Source organism: Phacochoerus africanus, chromosome 9 (genome assembly GCF_016906955.1).
Source record: "Phacochoerus africanus isolate WHEZ1 chromosome 9, ROS_Pafr_v1, whole genome shotgun sequence".
NCBI classification, from domain to species: Eukaryota; Metazoa; Chordata; class Mammalia; order Artiodactyla; family Suidae; genus Phacochoerus; species Phacochoerus africanus.
Window position 1 is genome coordinate 64,404,162 of NC_062552.1, and position 19,580 is coordinate 64,423,741.

General features: G+C 37.2%; 1 protein-coding gene across 4 annotated transcripts in view; it reads left to right on the forward strand.

Annotated features, from left to right (window-relative positions):
• The window catches only part of SLC25A21 (solute carrier family 25 member 21), a 515,811-nt gene that overhangs the window by 365,418 nt on the left and 130,813 nt on the right, over window positions 1-19,580 (forward strand). For 3 of the 4 annotated variants that reach the window (XM_047796066.1, XM_047796067.1, XM_047796068.1), the window contains exon 3: window positions 10,158-10,241. In XM_047796066.1, coding sequence (XP_047652022.1) covers window positions 10,158-10,241 — 84 coding nt within the window. Of the gene's footprint in view, window positions 1-1,044; window positions 1,233-10,157; window positions 10,242-19,580 lie in introns of those variants that run through there. The other variant, XM_047796069.1, reaches the window with a different exon arrangement.

Sequence of the window (19,580 nt, forward strand, 5' to 3'; positions counted from 1 at the left end):
ATCAATCCAAATTCTACAATGAGAGGGCTGAAAGGAACCACATGATGTCTTTTGCTCTTCAAATGGAATTACATCTAAATTCTACAAAGATGTTCATTCCACCTTCCCCATAAATCTCTCTACCCCAGACAGGGAGAGATCAGATTAAGTGAACATGGTCAGTGTTCATTTGGGTGATGTGCGAGAAACATTATTCCCTTTTTAATAAATGAAAAAGCCTGGGTCCAGAATAGTGATTTTACTGAATGACCACATACACTGAACTAGAGGAAGTATTTCCGGTACAACTGTGAGACTTCAGGGAAACCTACTTCTTCTAGTCTGATGCCCTTCTGGCTCCAAGCTGATGCTTTTTCTTTTCTTTCCTTTTCTTTCCTTTCCTTTCCTTTCCTTTCCTTTCCTTTCTTTTCTTTTCTTTCTTTTCTTTTCTTTTCTTTTCTTTTCTTTTCTTTTCTTTTCTTTTCTTTTCTTTTCTTTCTTTTTCAAGTGATTTTAACCCTACAAATAGAAGGAAATGTGAAGCTATGGGGCACCCTGAGATGAGATAAAAAATGTAAAAATACAATCAAAATTTAAAGTGATTCACAAGCAGGCAATATTATTACCTGTTTTTGTTTTTTTTGGGGGGGGGGTTATTTGCAGGTGCTATACACCCAAGAAATGCTTTTGAAAACTTTGTCCTCACTTGGAACCAATAACTCATCCAAATCTTGGTAACATATGAGGTCAACCTTGGTACAAAAATATAAACTTGCCTTGAAATTTTCCTCAACCCTGATAAGCATAAGCATGCTTTCTTCCATAATAGCCAAGTTTATTATCTTCATTTTTAAGATTTCTTTCTAGCATAAGCATTTATGCTTATGAATACAAAGAAACCACCCACTCTTTTAATCTTTCTTTCCTTGACATTATTGAAAAGCATTGTTCCTTATCAGTACTAAATAAACCATAAAATAAGCACGTTTGATCAGCTGAAACAAGATGGATTGTGTATATTAGGTCTCCAGAGACGCTGTTTTCTCTGACATTCCGCCCCCCCCCCCCATTGGGACACAGGCTTTCGGTCTCTCGTCATAATTAGTTTCTGTCAAGTGGCTTGGTTCCCAGGGCTAGTAAGAAGAGTCTGGTAGCATTGATGACTTTTGAATTCCCTGTCCTGGAAATCTTTTATGGAGGCTAGAAACCAAGAAATTCATTCTCATCCAGAGCAGTGAGCTGCGGTTCAACAGGTAAGAATGATGTCATATGGTCCTCTGTCATGAGATAGTAGGTGCTATTGGTGAACACTCAGGAAAGGTGTGAACCCAAGGAGGTGGGGGGAGGGAAGATCAGAGAAAGAACACCGCTAACTTTCTTTGGGGGGTGGGTCAAATTTTGAAAAACTATTTTGGGAATATGAGAAAACGATACTTGTCATAAGTGTGGTTATTTTAATATTTAATTGCTGAAGTTGATGTAGCCCTATTTTCATCACCTTGATAATGGGTTTTATTTCCAGGCTGTGATCTGTCCTCTCTCACTTCCCAAGTACAAGTTGATTTCATGCTAATCAACTACTCTAATGACCAGCCTAGTTTAGTGCACTTGGGAAAATGTAGGTAGGTGCATCTGGGTGTAGGTCATTTGTTGGTATTAAATATGAATTTTAATTAAATATATGTATACATACACACATATGTATTTTCAAAGAGTGGCAGCACTACAATCTGATATTTAGCATAGTTTTATATTGTGACTGATATTTTATAAAGCAAAATGACTGAAAGACATGCTACTCAAGCTTTTGTTTAATTGAGACCAGTTTATGCTTGGAGCATTTTAATCACACAGCTCTGTCAATTAGCCTATTTTATTGCTTGTGGTTTAACATTATTAGATTTAGGTTGTAATCTCTAATGGTCGTTTGTCTCTGACTTGTTAACTAGCATATTGTCATTAAAATAAATTGTAGAATTATATTGTCAGTGTACTTATTATCTCTTAAGTAATATAAACAACTGGAAGAACTTGTGCCAGATGGTAGAATAAACTCTCTTATCATGATTCATCTTATAATGTCAAATTTTACTGGGGTTCTAAATACTAGAAATACCATATGCCTTATAATTGTGTAAGATGTTCAAAACTATATCTATTTCGTCACACTGTTTTAGGACACATAGGTAAATATTTATTGTAGCTAGCAAAATGATGAACCATTTATAGGATATTTAAGTGTACTGTTAAAGTATGAATTGTAAAATCTACAGTCACAGGCCATCAGGTTTTGAATCTCCTTGGCTTGTGAAAAGAGACTGCAATTAGATGTGTCTAGGATCACAGGAAATTACCAAAAGTAAAATCAGACTATCTCGGTTGTTCTGCTATTTCAGAGAGAGAGTATTTTTGAGGTTTTGTTCAAAAACATGTTCAAAATTATATGGCGCAGATTTCCCGCACTGTTGTGGCCTTGCCAAGATGTTATTACCGTATCGGTAGTAATTATCTCAGCTAACTGAGCACTCCAGGTTATATATTTCTTCAAATTATAAACTATTTTATAATAACATAGAGAAATTTATTGGTCTTCTTTATAATATCATGACCGCTAAGTCAAGCGTAGCCCAGCCCACCTACAGCTAGTAAAGACATTTAGACTTTAAACAGGCAAAGGGCATCTTAATTTTTATCAGGTAAAGATTCCTGTTTCTTTTCTTTATAAAAGAAAAGACTCTTTCCTTAGGGAAATGACTGAGCAACAATCAGGATAAGTATCTTTCTTTTCCCTGAATTTTCAGAATAATTTGATGAGCAGCCAAATATGTATGCATACAGCTTTTGAACTTCAGTCAGTGATCACTGCAGAGGCAGGGCCAAACTCATGACCCTTGTGGATTTGTTAGCATTATTTTAGGGTGTTAATTGATGCCAGGCCTAGATTGTGAACCCAGCAAGCAAAGGCAGTGCTTAAATTGCAGATGAACTACATTCCTGGAATCTCTATTTAATACTTGTGTTCTGCCTTATTTTATAATTAATTACTAACATCTCCCTGCCCCCTACCTGTTTGTCCCATTCATGGAAGCAAGACCTGTGGCTTACTCACCCCAGAACTCTTCACCTTGGTCCTGATGCAGATGGAGAGTCTCAGGAAATGTCGAGACAGAAACCTGTGTCTAGAACTCTAAACCACTCCCTTCCCACATGATTAAAGGCCTCTGGTGCTCATCATTGCTAGAAAAATGTTTTATAGATTGTTGTATATTTAATCCGGAGTAAAACAAAATACTCATAGCTAATTTTTTTTTTTTAATTATCATTCGCAATCACTAGGGTCTTGAAATTGCAACAAGACAGTTGTGGCTATAGAGAAATGTTAGGAGAATACCTTTCTACCCAGCACTTGCTAAAGAAAACCAACAGACTCATCTCCCAAATCAGCAGCCTTATCTCCCCAACATCTGATATGGTCTTTCTGCTGGGTGACAAATGCAAATTCCCCTTTTTCCTTCCATTCAATGGTTAGCTTTTCATGGGAAGGAGGTATTTCTTCTCTTGGGCCAGCCTCAGTGCCAGGCGATTTTTCAGAGTACAGGAAACAAATATTCCTGGTGGGAATTTTTCTAAAGATGTGCTTTTAGAGCTTTCCCCCAAAGTTTGTAAACTAGGTGTGTACACCTAAATTTCAAAGCCTTGGACGTGTCTTTGCATGTTCACTGACTTTGGCGGTGCTCAGCCAACCGGTAAGCAAGCAAACATACTCTGTAAGAGCAACATCTTATTTAAGATATGCTAATTACAGTGAATTAAAATCTTTATTTAATCTTCCTACAGTTATCCTTTTAATGTGTTCTGTAATTGCGAACCTTTAGTCTGTTAATCTCTGGTTCATTAGTGGGTTTCCTAAGTGTTTCTTAAGGAGCACGTGTAACATTCTGGTAATTACTAATAGTCTTTGTTCATAGCACATTTACAGAGAGATCTCTGTAGGGAGTTTCATTAGGCTCATCACTACTTATTGTCAGTGTACAATTTTTATTAGCAGCCTCTCACCCTTATAGAATTATGGAATTTGGAGCTTTACAAAACAAAATGAAATGTCTTCTCTCGTATGGCTAACACACTCAAATGTTAAGTTGGTGTGTCATTGACCCTTCAAAATCAAAGTGTCCTCTGATGTCTCTGGTCCCAATTTACTGCTGAGGAGAAAGGCAAAGAGGAGTTAAATTACAGTTTTTACCAGTTTATACACTATTTATTGCTGGCAGCTCTGGAATTGGAACTGGTGACTCCTAGTTTGTGTCTCAGTTTCCTATGTGCCGCACCTCCTTTGACACAAAGGTGTAATTTTTATGTAGCAGTGCATTACGGTAGCATAAAATTTCACTCAGGAAAAAAAGAACCCCTTAGGGCTGTCTCTGGTGGTAAAGGAATCCCTGAATCCCCACCCTAAACAAAACCAAACCTTCCTGCCTCCCCTCTGAGAGCTCAAATCCCTTAAATGGACCAGTTCTGGAAGATAGCATATCACATTAAAAGCCATAATAAGGATAAGTGATTGGTATGAATGCTCTTTGAGGAGTAGGGCTGAATAGGGGAAGAGCGCAGGAACACTCTTGAACTGGAAAACAATCTGGAAATGATGCTGGAAATAAAAGCTACCTATCGCACTGCTTTACTTGGGGATTAGTGGCAGTGCCAAAGGGATGGCTTGAGATGATTTTGGCTCCCACTGCCAAATCTCCATCAGTTCCCAGCCCTAACTACCACAAACAATCATATGGTCTAACTAAAAAGCAGAGTGTGCACTATGCAAATATAGCTTCAAGGCAGGTCTCATCACCTACCCCAACTCAATTTGCTGCCCTTCATATAAATATATAGATTACATATGCATGTCTATGTATATTTACATACCTAAAGTGTGTGTATCCTAGAACATCTACTTCCTAGTATAGACTCTGTTAGCTGATAGTGGATGAAAAAAATAGAGGTAAAATTACTTTGACAATAAAGGCATTGCATAAATTTGAGATTTAGGGACTTTCAAACAACCTCCTTCTACAGCTTTTAAGGCAAAGTCATTGTATTTCTCAAGGCGTATCTTTCTTATCATATTTTAGGAAGTGCTCAGACAAGCTGAATGCTTCAAGTGGCATTTCTAACTATGCTGAGAGTCAACAATAGACTTGGGCATCACTGACTAAACACACAATTTAAGTCAGGGGGAAATACTGCAGGAATGTTTTTGACCAGTTTAAAGAAAAATGTTTTAGTGAGTGAAAACATTCTTTTAAAATATGCTTGTACATTTGCTTATGAACCTTAAGTAACTCTTCCTTACTCTGGTCACATCCACAGTAACTCACATAATATTTATGGTAAGGTGGATGGTCGGGTTGTTCCGTCCCCATTGAAAGAGTGGGATGGAATTGCTGGCAACTGGGCAATAGAGCATAGAGTTTGAGCTACATTCCTTTCCCTTGTGTTTCATTCTGATCTGATATTAGGCACTGAGTATTTCTTTAGTATTACTCCATTGTCGTGTTTGCCAGTTTGGCAGCAAGTTTTAATTCTAATGAAAGAAGTTAGTTGGATGGAGATTCCAGATGTGTCTAAGCTGCTTTTATTAGGACAATGGGAAAGTCTAACCTTTTCTTCTAAATACAATCAAGAGTGGTGTGGCTTTGCCTTTGTAATTTAACAAAGAATTGTATTACGTAACTTGGAAAATTGTCTCCCTGAGCATAGAGAGAATTTGTTAGCACAGAACACAGCTTGGAAAATGCCGATGTAAAGCCTTAATCCAAGAGAGGGAACCTTTTAAGTTGCTGAAATGTAATGAAGAGGAAGGAGGAAATTGCTGTTTTACATGATTGACCAAAATACACTATAATTATATCAACTTGAAACAGATTCTTTAGAAGAACTGATAACTCTGTGATCAGAATAAGTCATGTGTAGTGGAACTAAATACAGCATGTACTTTCTCTGCAGCGTATAGATATGCCGTATGTGAGATGTGTAGGAGGAGAGACAGCTGTACTTGCTGTAGCCTGTTTAATGGGGCCTCTCCAGCTGCTTTAGGATAGTAAGGAATGGTGGGAAGGTTTATGGTGGAATTAGTATTTACCATGCCTGCCCATCCTTTTGCAGTGCTCTACAGCACAGCTTGTGGACTCTCCTCATGCAATGCTATTTTGATGTTGCTGCTCCTGTTTGTAATTAACATAGCATCACTCATTAGACATCTTCTAAATGGAACACTCCTCAAAGATTCCACTGACTGTCCTTGCTGCCTGTTTTCAAGTGGGAGGGTAAAGTTTAATCACAGATAGTTAGCCCAAAGATATCCTTTATGTTTCCCCTCTTCCCTCCAATGTCTCTGCATGGTACTGTTTTCTGACAACTACAGTCCACCCATAGATAGGAAATCATCTCCAGTAAGAATAATACTAGTGTTTATTCAATTCCAGTAAAACGCATCAGCTGATATGTGGTACTCCAAAATACTATTCCTAAATATTATTCCTTGCATATGGTAAGCATCTATTTATACATCTCCTTCACCTAACTATAAGCTTCTAAAGGGCAGGATTATGTCTTATTTCTTTCTAAATAGAGGAGTACTTAATACACAATAAATATTCAGGAACTCATTAACTGAGAATAGTGTATCTGTTGGATTGTGAAAAAAAAAGAAAGAAATTGCAATTAGTGGGTGAAGAGCTTAGACTTCCAATAACAAAGTTAGATAACTTGTCAATTATGAAATAATTGTACTCTATTTATTTTTGTGTAAGTTGACAGAAGACCCACCTTGGTAATAATGTCTCTAATGCCAGCAGTAAATGAGGAACCAAGGTCAATTTTCTTTCCATTGGGATGCACTTGCTCTGGCCCCTCTGCAGACTCTTTCACAGATCCTTCTAGGACCGGGTCACATGACTATAAGGCAGCCACAGAATTAGCCAAAGTACCCAGCGTAGGAGCAGGAAAAGGTCAAATGTTCTATATGAGTCTAACTTTATCTCATAAGTACTCTCCTCTAACCCACTCAGGTCTCCACCCATCCTAAGCACTGAATGCCACTAGCTGGGCGCTATAACCTCCATATTGAATGAAACACGGGAGGTTCTCATGATGGGAGATCTTTTCTTTCACTTCTCTTGAAAGGAGATTGTTGCTTCTCTCATTTCCTAACCTGGAATGCTTCCTCCTGGCTTACTCTTCTTGCCTCTCTGAATCCTGCAGGACCAGCTCAAATCCCTCTTCCTTCCTGGGGTCCTTGCTGACCCTCTGCAGAAAGCAGTCATTGCCCACTCTGATGAACACTTGGGAAACTTATGCTGATGCTACCTGACATTTTGGATATTTTTCCTTATTTTGCAATTATTTTTTTCCTCATTTATTTATTATGCTTCTTGAGAGTGGGGATAATGCCCTGGATTTTGGAAAACCTGAAACATCTTATTTCATATGGTAACTACTTTTAAAATACATGGTATTTGGGAGAAAAGCATCTAGAAAGGAATTTGACAGAGGTAAATAAACATAATGAAAATTATTACAGATATTAGGAGAAATATCTGTGAGCATGTGATGATTTTATAATATATAAAACTACTTTAAGTTATTTTCTGTAAAAAAAAAAGAATATTAGAGACAATCTTGGACTTCCCAACTAGACACAGAAAATTTTCATAGTCAGCAATGAACATAGGTTACAAATACGCAAATGCAGAGATGGAGATTCTTGTTTGAATTAGAATCAATGTCATATTCTGGAAATGGCTCTCTATGTTTCAAAATTATTCCTTTCTGCTGAGCCTGTCTAGTAACCATGAGAATGCAGGTTCCATCCTTGGCCTTGCTCAGTGGGTTAAGGCTCCAGCGTTGCCATGAGGTGTGATAAAGGTTGTAGACGCGTCTCAGATCTAGTGTTGCTGTAGCTGTGGCATAGGCCAGCAGCTGCAGCTTTGATTTGACCTTGGGAACCTCCACATGCCATGGGTATAGCCCTAAAAAGACCAAAAAAAAAAAATTAAATTATTTGTTGTTTAAACCTACACGTAGTTTTTTTCATTGTACTCTTTTGTCTTTAGCATTAAGTTCCTTTGTATCCCAAGTCCCAGATATTACCTCATCTAATGCAGGAGTCCAGAAATATCAAACGTGGTCCATCTACTTGACCATCAAATCACATTCTTGATTCTAGACAGAACTGCTTACTAAGTCTTCTGCGCCAGTGGTTGGTTATACACACACCAAATGCACCTCTGGATCCAGAGCAATTCAAATGAGTTAGCGGTACTGGCCCGTAATCTTCTGATAAGCACCAGGCAATTGAAATTTTAGAGGTATAATTCTTGTCGAAAAACTAACCAGTAGATGATCATGGCAATAGAGATGTAAGTTTGACAAGCAAAAACACTGTAAAGATGAATATTTATGGCATCTTTTAATTTGGCAACTGTAGGTATAGTGGAATATTCCTTGCTGTGTTGAATCAAGAGGGAATCGGGTTGACTGTATCATTAAAAAGACCATGGAGGTGTTCTTTGGTGGCTCAGTGGGTTAAGGGTCTGGCACAATCACTGCTGTGACACGGGTTCGATTCCTGGCCTAGAAACTTTCACATGCCACGGCCATGGACAAAAAATGTTACAATTTTTAAATTTAATTAAAATTTAAAACCATTGATTTAAAGAGAGAAAAGATCACCCAACAAGCTCACTGCTTTTATTACATTTCTGTTGCCTCTATTCATTTTCTGGCATTATAATCTCCACCCAGACTATCATAATTGCCTTCATGATTATTCTCCCCTCAATACTTCCATTCTAATCCACCCAGGCAGGCAACAGAATTTTTTTTAGGAATTTTTATGTTTCAAGTACTCTACTGGAAGTCTCAACTCACCCATCTCAGGACAGCTACTCTCCTGCACAGTTATATTCAGCAGCTCTCCACTTTACAAAAGTCAAATGCAACCCTGCTTGATTTCCAGTCTTAGCATATACATATTTCTGTTCAAATGCTCAACCACTTCAATCAAGACAAAGTATTCACTCCTTTCTGTAATGTGTCATTTTCCAGCATAATTCCCAGAGACCTAGAACTATAAAATAAATCATCTTTAGACATTATGTTCGTATCATGAATGCAACGATCTGAGAAAAGCATCTTAGAGGAGACAATATTAAAGGCGTTTTTTGAGAATTTCTTTGTTTAAATGCTTGCTTTAACTGTGGAGGGAAATTCAGAAGGGAGAAGGGCCTTCACTGAGAATTGGGACAAGGAATTTAAACACAAGGAGTAGGCAGACTAAAGAAAACTGAATATGGAGAACTGGGGTATAGGGAAATGAGAGTACTTGTCATAAGTCTCAATAGAAACAAACCTCAGGGTTAAGATACAAAATACCTAAGATAAGGCCCTGATGCTGGAGATTTCCACATTTTGAAGGTTAGAGTTGTGAGATGAAAAGTCATACCCAAAAAGAAGAAAAGGGTTTAACTTTCTGAAATGGGAACGTTTATATTGCATACAAACTATATGCAGAGCCCTGTGCTTCTGTGAAGGCCCAGCTAGCCTGAACTACCCCAATGACCAACATGACTCCGTCATGAAGTAGTGGTAGTAAACGGTATCACAATACAACCCGAACTCTTGCCTTAAACACAGGCTCCTGTCTGCCAGAATGAATCTTAAATTCATAGTCAGGATCAAAGTTAGACCGTATTAACTGCTCTGTATTTTTAACCTTTGTATTAAATTACCCTCAAAGAGTATTAATTAAGATAAGAAATAGAGCTACTTATTTGTTTCATATACATATTCAGATTTCTGAATTATACATTAAAACAATGTATGACACCTGTGTATGCTTTTCACGAAAGAAAAAACATAAATGCCTCGGCGCATCTGCCTAGCTAAGAAACAGTAACCTCTTTCTATAGTTTCTATTAAAGTACAGAGAAGTATCATGATTTTAAAGGCTACAAAAATAAGGTAAAGATTATAAGGCAAATAAATCAGTAAAGTCTCTTCAAAAACTGGAATACTTTAGATTAATCCATAAAAGCTGAGTTTCCTAAGACTTTTAAAAGTGAAAAAAAAAATTGACAAAATCCTTAACTTGAATTTTTTTCTTCATTTGATTTTATTTCTAGGTTTCAGATTCAGAGATGTGCAACTGATCCAAATAGTTACAAAAGCTTAGGAGACAGCTTTCAAATGATTTTCCGCACAGAAGGGTATGTACAGTTCATATATAGTCTCTATTTTGATTTGGGCATTTTAATATATTACTACATAACACATTTTCTCATTTTGAATGATTTATTTCCCTAGTCTTAGTAGGGAAAAATATTTGAAAGAGCGCCTTCATATTTTTGTGTGTGTTTTTCTTGATAATACCAGTTGAAAGTTAAATATGTATATGATAGAAACTACCACAAAAGCATATATTAATAATATCCCTTATTAATAATAGTTTGATGATTAGAGGACAATTTTTAATTCGTGCTATTAAGGCTTATTAAAGTTCTCATGACTGGGGCTATCTAAATGTAATAGTTCTTTGTTTTGATTCTTAAATGTAGTGCCCAAATGTGTTTCTTATTTGCATTCTGGTTTATAAATATTTAATCAAAACATATCTTTGTCAAAAATTGATGTGTCAAATTCATTATCCTATCTACTAGATGATCAGATAAATAGAATATTTTTGTTACTTTAGCTTAAATTTTCTTTGATGTGTCGATTCAGTTAAAGAATCTATTCAGCATAATTTTCCAAAGTATATTAGATTTGCTTTTTGAGATTGTTTTTATAAGAGAATGGTTTGAAAATAATAAGTATACCAAAATGGTAACAGTGATAATAATAACTGGTATATGGTTAGCCTCTATTATGTATTAGGAATTCTCCATATACCTCTGAGGTAGGTTTTCTTAGGACCCAGTCTAGTTGGACAGATGAAGAAACCAAAACTCTGAGAAATTAGTAATTTTCATATACCTGGTAAATCGTGAAGCTGGGGCTAAAATCCAGGTTGGTTTGACCCCAAAGCCCGTGCTCCTAACCTCTGTAGTTCACCACCTCTCTTGGCAGATTATATTAAGGATACTATTTTGCTATTTGTCCATTTCAATTAAACATATGTCATTGTTGTCTTTCCATGCCAATATATTCTTTTTAACAGTAGCATAGTAATTTATTTATCTACACACTGCAGTTTATTAAATTAATCCCTTTACGGAACAACTATTAAGTTGTTCCCAGATTTTCACTATTATAAAAAACAGCACAATATATATTCTCATCCTATTTTTGCCCATTTATGTATGTGTGTTTGTGTGTATATATATATATGCTTCTATTTTATTGATTGATTGATTGATTGATTGTCTTTTTAGGGCCATACTCTCAGCATATGGAGATTCCCAGGCTAGGGTTGAATTGGAGCTACAGCTGCTGGCCTGTGCCACAGCCACAGCAACACACGATCCAAGCCACATCTGCGATCTACACCACAGCCCACAGCAATGCCGGATCCTTAACCAGCTGAGTGAGGCCAGGGATCCAACCTGCGTCCTCATGGATGCTATTCAGATTCGTTTACACTGAGCCATGATGGCAACTCCTATATATTTCTATTTTAAAGTTGCTCACTGTAGACTTAGAGGATCGAATGATATGCACATTTTATGTCATAGATGTTGGGAAATTATCTTCCAAAACATATGTACAGATTTTATACCCTTAGTATTTGAAAGTTCTAACTTCTTCACACCATTTCAAACACTGGACATTATCAGTCATTATTTGATATATCTGTCACATGCATCTCCTATTTATATCATAAGTGAAAAATAAAGCTATCTTAATAGTATTCCTTTAATTGCAACTGGAATTGGGCATATTTTTATATCATCAGGTGTCATTTCTTTTGTGAATTGATTATTTGTGTCCTTTGCTCATTTCTCTTAGGTTAGATTTTTTAATTAATTTGTAGAAGCTCTGTATACGTTATTATAGGTACTAATCCTTTAACTATTACATAAATTGCAGGGTTTTGCCCAATTTGTCATTTGTCTTACAATTGTAGTGTTTTATACCTTTCAGAAGTTTGTGATTTTTTAAGATTGTGATTTTGTGATTATATCTGTCTTTCCCTCTGTGACATCTGACCTTGATGGCACATTAAAAAAAGAAGGGCCTCCTCTAATCCCCAAATTATAAGCATTTACATTTGAATCTTTAATCCAATCTGAGAATCTTGTGTGTGTGCAGTGTGGAATCTAAGAATTAAATTTTATTTTCAAAAGGGCCACGTCTCATTTACCTCTGTATTCCCTATGCCTGTGTCTGGCACTACTGGTTGAAAAATGCAGTCACTGCTTACTAACTGGAAATGCTAGCTTTTTTGTATATTAAACTTCCACATGTGTATCAGCTGAATTTTCTATTCTGTTTTTCTACTTCCTATTGTATTTCATTAATTTATCCATCTCTATGCTAGTATCATACTGCTTTAATTATTCTATCTGTAGAGTATTTGGGGAATATGTAAAAATATGGCCTATAGTAGAAAGTCTAAACTTGTTACCAGGTGCACAGAGCGCTTCCTAGGACAGCCCTCCCTTGTTCTCCAGGTTCATTGCCTATGCACATATCTGTTTTAGGAATAACAGATGATTTGCAGTCCCCTGGTATCTTACACTCTAACAGATTTGCATGCTATTCCCTATTTTTGGAGGACCAACCCCCCTAATCCCCACAAGAAAGTACCCCTCTTCACTCAAGGATACCCTCAAGTTTTACTCTCCCTGACCATCTTTTCTCTATCACATGCTTTCTTTACCAGTCTTTCTACATATACATATACTATATAAAATATAGCATGCACCACCCTGATTTATTGAGCTTATTTTCTATATGTGTCCCCTCCCCACCCCAAGAAAGTCTTTCCCTAAGGGCCACATCTCATTTACCTCTGTATTCCCTATGCCTGTGTCTGGCACTAAGTAGAGATACTCACTAAATGCACTCCGAACAAATGAGTGAAAGTCAGTCATACCAACATCATGATGCAAAATTAAAACAAAAAAGATGATTCTTGCTATAGACTAGCTCCTATGAACTTATAATAATGATCCTGAAGCCTGATAAAATATTTTGAGGTAATCTAGTGATACAGAATTAATAAATTCTTGCTGTTCCTCTGATGATGTGCTAAGTGTCACACATTGATAATATACCTGCAATTTTGGCAGTTGGGCTCAAAATCATGTTCATTCTATATAAAGTTAAAGAACCCGTAATGTATTATATAGTCAATAAAAGTGTCTCTTTCCAGTAAAACAATAGTGTCAGCACTGCCAAGTTCTGTAAACTGTAATAGATATCTCTGAATTGGATGTGGGAGTTCCTTAAGCTAAACTCTTCATTTCATGTGTATTTTAGGAAGAATTTGATGTTTCTGCTTTGATATCAAGTGATATAACAAACATACAGTATGTGTGGTCCCTGCATAGTAAAATTGGCCTTTTCCTTGACTGTATGTATAATTGCTTCTAGAGCAAATTGAAATTCTTTCTGTAATGCCTTTAGATCTGGACATGTTGTTAGCAAAAGTCAGAAAGCTCTAGTCTTAAAGATGGAAATATTTGTAAAAATACAAAAGAAAAAGCTGCCTGTTACTTCTGATACAGAGCGAGAGCAATTCATTGCCTTAAGTTTGAGAAGAAAAGAAAGGAAAAAGGAAAAGAAAACCTTTTAATACATGATGTGTTGAATTTTTTTTCCCAGTAAAAGCAGTTCCTTTTTATTTTCTTATTTAGCTTTTAGAGTACAGTCTGCTTTCAATTTTTCTTTTTTTTTTCTTTTCACTCAGGTGCCTAGAGGCCAGTTTGGTGTGTAACCTGGAGGGGAGATGGTGCTACTCAGTTTGACTATTAGCATAATTAAGAGAATATCCCTTCTTGGTTCTTCTTATCAACCGCCACCCCCAGTTAAAGGTTTCAAAAGCTAGTTCTTTCCTGTTGTTGAAAAACATTGAAGTCTGTTAATACACCTAGAATCTGCACAGATCTCCTATTTCCTCACTGTAAGAAAGTGAAGTGTTACTTGTCACCGTTCTTAGGGATGCAGTTCTCCTCCTCTCAGCCCAGAATTCACATTTCCAAGAAACAGTAGCTCAGGCACATGGATCTGAATCCCTTCACTGCTTCTGAGATTTTTCTCCTTCTTAAAAGCATAGGTACCTTGTACTGTTATTAAAGGCATAGTTTTTTAACCCAGCTTTACAGAAGCGAAATTGTTTAAAAAAAAAAAAAAAGGCTTTCCAAATTCTGTGTAAGGATTTCTATTATGTGGAATCATCATATTTACTAAGATTTTACTTAAAAAGCTTTCATTGTAGAAAACTCATGAGGAAGGAATTGGTCACTGTGAGAGTACCTCCATGGTCACCATGATTCTTCATCTTTCTCTGGTTTGACAAAATAAACAAACAGACTCATCTACTGTAATCATGAGCCCAGAAGACACAGAGATTTAGCCTAGTTGATTAGGTGCCTTCGAAACCAGTTAAGTTTCGTTTTAGAAACTCCCCTGGCAAACAGCAGCCAGTATCTCTTTTTACCATGTGTTCATCCATCACGCCTAACTTCCCTTTGCTTCAGAGTATGTCCTGAGATTTCGTCTAGTCTCTTTTGTATTTATCATTCCTTTAAAGAGTGATTGAGATGCTCACAGATGGGTGAGGAGGTAATAAGTGATGCTAAGACAAAACAAAGACTGCCTACTCTGAAAGCATCTAGTAGTCATTCTTCCCGAAATAAAGAGAAAAAAAAGCTAAACAGAATTTAAGATGTGATGGTGACATAGGGAAAGAAAGATGTGAAACTACAATTTATTTTCTTCAGTGTACCGGGCGCCATGCTAGGGACTTTTTCATACACTTAACCTCCACACAGCACAAGTCTCAACACAACACAGCATCCTTATGTCTGTATTTTCTGTGGGGTAACTGGTCATCAGAGAAGTTAAATAACTTGCCCGAAGTCAAGCAGGTATTAGTAACATACCATGATTTTTCCATTACATTGAATCACTTTTCGCTAAAGACCAAATGTTGTTGTTTATTACATGAAGAGAAGACAATATGGAAGTCGTGGCTGTAAACCTCTAATTTTTAAATAGCTATTCAAAAACCTTTGGTATTTCTACCCTCAAATCACATAGCAATTAAAGGAGCTTTTATCTCTTCTTTCCAGAGAAGGGTGAGAGACCAGGATATGTTCATTCAACCAAATCTTGGCGATTCTGAAGCAGCACCACAAACCTCTGACAACTCCAGATGTTTAATGCAGCCTTAATCCAATCATTGCCCCATCTCTTGCAGATAGCTCCATATCTCTGGTAACTTCATGGCTTTCCATCAGTCTCCCTTCATCCTGCTTGTTCCTTAGTTTTCTTATGAGAAAAATTCTTGGGCATTGGTTTGCCCAAGGCAAAATAACTAGGAAACAACTAGGTCAGATTAAACTTCGTTTCAAATGAGAAACATGTTGATTGCTGGTGCCTTCAGAAATATGGTATTCCTCAGAAAGTATTACTGTAGAAAATATGTGGTTGCATTTGGGGGGCATTTGAACTGTGTTTTGTTTCACGATTTGTTTTCTGTAACCACTGATGCTGCCCCAAGTATCATCTTACAATCAGACCACTTGGTGATTATAATATTTTCTAGTTAAATGACATTTAAGGCCTCGTTTTATGAGCTCCAGCGTAATTGGCTAATTTGGTAAACTCCAGATGTGTGAGATAATGTGCCACTCATTTAAGTGCCTTTCAGACGGCATAAATGGCACAGCCCCAGGAGGTATAATCACTCCCTCTTGTTTTCATTAAGAAGGGGAATGAGTCGCTTGTGACACAGACAAAAGAAGGGGGATTTCTACAACTCAAAATCAGCAACAACCTGGTAAGATTTGGACATTTTCTTTTTACAGGCAGACTCACTCCAAGATCTTTAGCTTAGTTTGGTGTCTATGTGGGTCTGCATTTTAAAAAGTTTACCTAATCTAATAGGACCAGGCGATTTTAAAGCAACCTCTATAAATAGAAAACCCTCTAAGTAAAGTAATCTCTGGAAATAGTCTCTTACTCTCACAGGGAAGTGAGGGGAAGCACTGGATCTGAAGAGACAGTGGAGGAGATAAGTCTTCCTGCTGCCAGGAATCATAGTTATTTAAACAATCAGCATCCTCACCGTCTAAACCAAATTCCAACTTCACAAGGTCCGATAGTTGCTGCTGCCTTTTCTCTCTCCTCTGGACCCTGCTTCTCATCCAACAGAAAGCCACTTATCTACCCAGTATTGCCAGGCTGCAGTGGAGCAAGTGATTCTTGGCACCACAGATCCCTGGATCCTCGAGCTGATCCCTCTTATCTGACTAGAGAGCCAGTGGAGGTCACATATCACTGAATCATGGGTCACTGTGGACTCACTGCCGCTTAATGAAAGCAGAGTTTTCCCTCAGATGAATAACAGGCCGACCATACCCCAAGGCCCAAAATGGATAAACCACAGTATAAAGCAATGGTGTGTAGATCACTGGGTGTTAACTGGGTTTGCAAGCCTGGTCTACCTAAGTGCATTCATTCTTTGGTGGGTGCCACATGTGCACTGTGCCTTCTGTGAAGAGAGTTTCCTGGTATCTTGAGTAGCTCCCTTGCCTCCTTTTTATTTTACCAAAGAGGCCCTTTGTGGTACTCACTGGACCTCCCTTGAGTGCTCCCTTGTTTTGTTTCCTTTTGTTTCCAGCTTTATTGAGATATGACTGGCATACAACTTTATGTAAGTTTAAGGTGTACAACATGGTGGTTTGATACTCACATCTATTGCAAAATTGTCACCGCAGTAGGGCTAGTTATCGCATCCATCACCTCACATAATTACCATCTTTATGTGTTGTGAGAACATTAAAGATCTACTCTCCTAGCAGTTTTCATGTACACAGTACAGTATTGTTAATTGTAGTCACCACGCTTTACATGACATCCCTGCTCCCTTGTTTTTAAGTGGTGATGAGAAGGAGACTAGACAGTCCTAGCTGCTCTTGCACCCACACTGCAGAGTTCAACCCTGGCCTGCCTGGGCTTCTTAACAATGGCAGAACAAGAGGAAAAGGGGACCTATAAAATAAAGTCAGAGCAGCTGAGAGTTGGAGAATAAACTATAGCAGATCCATCTGGCAGATCTTATAAGGGATGGCCCAGGTCCAGATTATGGCATTCAGTAGACTAAAGCCATTGTCTTCTTCCAAGCCTTTTCCTGCTTTGGGAAGAGAGAAGAGAGATAATCTCAATCCAGGCATGGGCCTACTATGATTATTGTCTAATGATCTGTGTTCCTTTTAAAATTTGTTTATCAATACTTTGTAATTATATTCATGTCATTTTAGTCAAAATGTATGCAATAGCTTTTCAGAGAAAGCTTACACTAAGAATTTTAAACACTGATTATTTAGCAGTACAAGGTTGAAAATGAAAAAATGAAGAGTAAGGAGAAAGACTATTAAAGAATATTTTTTAAAAAATAAAGATGTAATATGTATATTCAATACAATACTACTTCACCGTTAAAAAAGTGAATTATTGCCCTTTGCAACAACATGGATGGACCTTGAGGTTATTATGCTAACTGAAATAAGTTAGACACAGAAAGACTTTGTGGCATATAAAAAACAAACAAAATAAATGAATAAACCAAACAAAAACAAAAATGTAGACACAGAGAACAGAATAGTAGTTACCAGAAGGAAAGGGACAGGAAGGGGAAGGAGAAATGGGGGAAGAGGATCAAATGTATGGTGATAGATGGGAACTAAAATTCTGGTTACAAGCATGCTGTTATATATACAGAAGTAGAAATATATATAATGTTGTACATCAGTGATATCTCAAGCAAGTTTTTTTTTTTTTTTTAAAGAAAAACAGGCAACTGAAGCACTGGTGCATGATATTTCTATTTTACCAAATTAACTCACACTGCTGCTAAAGCAGATAGTTGTTGGTTGAAGCTGTACTAGTGGTAATCTCTACAATCAGGGAACAGATAAGGAATTTTCAGAGTGTTCATTTAGCATCATCCTGGTGCTTCCACTTCCCAGAGTTCTGTTTCCTTTCCTAAATCAGAGGTCTTTTGTTCTGCCCATGGAGTGACCTTTAAAATGGTTTCAGCTCCTAGATTCCCCTGCTGTCATCACCACAGATTGCTAGCTGACAGTCACACTCGGCTCCCCCAGCCTCCCACTAACAATGCTTTCTGACTTACTGACTGGCCTTTGGCAAGGATTTAAGTGTTGCCAAAGAGTAAGTGAAAACGTTTGCAGTGATGTCAGCCCGTCAGCAAGGCCTGATTAAGAGACCAAACACGGCCTCTCCAGCATGCAGTGCTGACAAGAAGGAAAGGAGGGCCAGTTGTTTGGGTGGAAGTAGCTGTCTTTTGGGAAGGTTAGTGTCTCCATCCAGAGCCTGAGCAGATATTCATCATGCTTTATTAGAGTGTTAATAGGGGGTAAGGGGATTCCATAGTCAGTGGTAGATGTCCTCTTGAAAATATTTTCAGGTGTTTATTTTAACTTACTCTGGGTTTCTGATGGGCTAGATGCATAGTCACCTTGGGAGGAGAAATGTCTTTACGAAAACCTCAATCCTTTTTCTAGTAGTTGTTAAACTTTTCAGATGAGAATGAGAAAGAAAATCTCTAAAAACTCTTCTACCTTTGTCTGATTCTCTTAGAAAATAAGTTAGGTATGATTTGACATAGATGAGGTTAAAGGAGTTAATATTTGATCTTCACCATTGATTTCAGCTAGGACCTCTGATTTTGTAGAATTATATCTTTCATTATACTTTGTTTTTAGTAGGAAGTCTTCTATTCCTGGCCATATGCAAATCTGATCTCATTTTATTTTCCTCAGAAAGAAAAAAGATCACCTGGATTTTTAATGTTCTAGAACACTGTTTAGAAGTTAAAAGCTTTGGCAAGATATATACATACATATGCACACATACATGTATTTAAATTTAATTGCTTATAATTTACATTGCTATGTGTTCTCTGTAAATCCCATGAGTCAGATGTCATTACATAATCTGTGAATATTAATTATGATAAGCTTCTACTCAGTTTCTGCTTAGGAATCTGTTTAGTCTCCCAATTACCAGCCCATGCACCCATTACCAGCCCATGAATTTTTTGTCTAGTCTCATGACTCTAGCTTTATCTCTCATCCAACTCTTTCAGGTGGTTTGAACCTGAAGAAAAGGAGAAGGTTCAGACACATTGTCATAATAGGGATTGTCTCAAAAATCATTTTTAGCATTTTGGCCCTTTACTGTACATGAGATGTGTCCACATATCTTACTTCACCTGATACTCACAAGAACCCTAGCAGGTGGAAAAGTGGGGAATATAATCTTTTATTTTCTGGTCAGAAAACTGGTAAGTTATGTTAAGGGCCTTGCCTAGCATTTCATAGCTGATGTTTGTTGGGGTGGCCATTCATTTAAGGTCT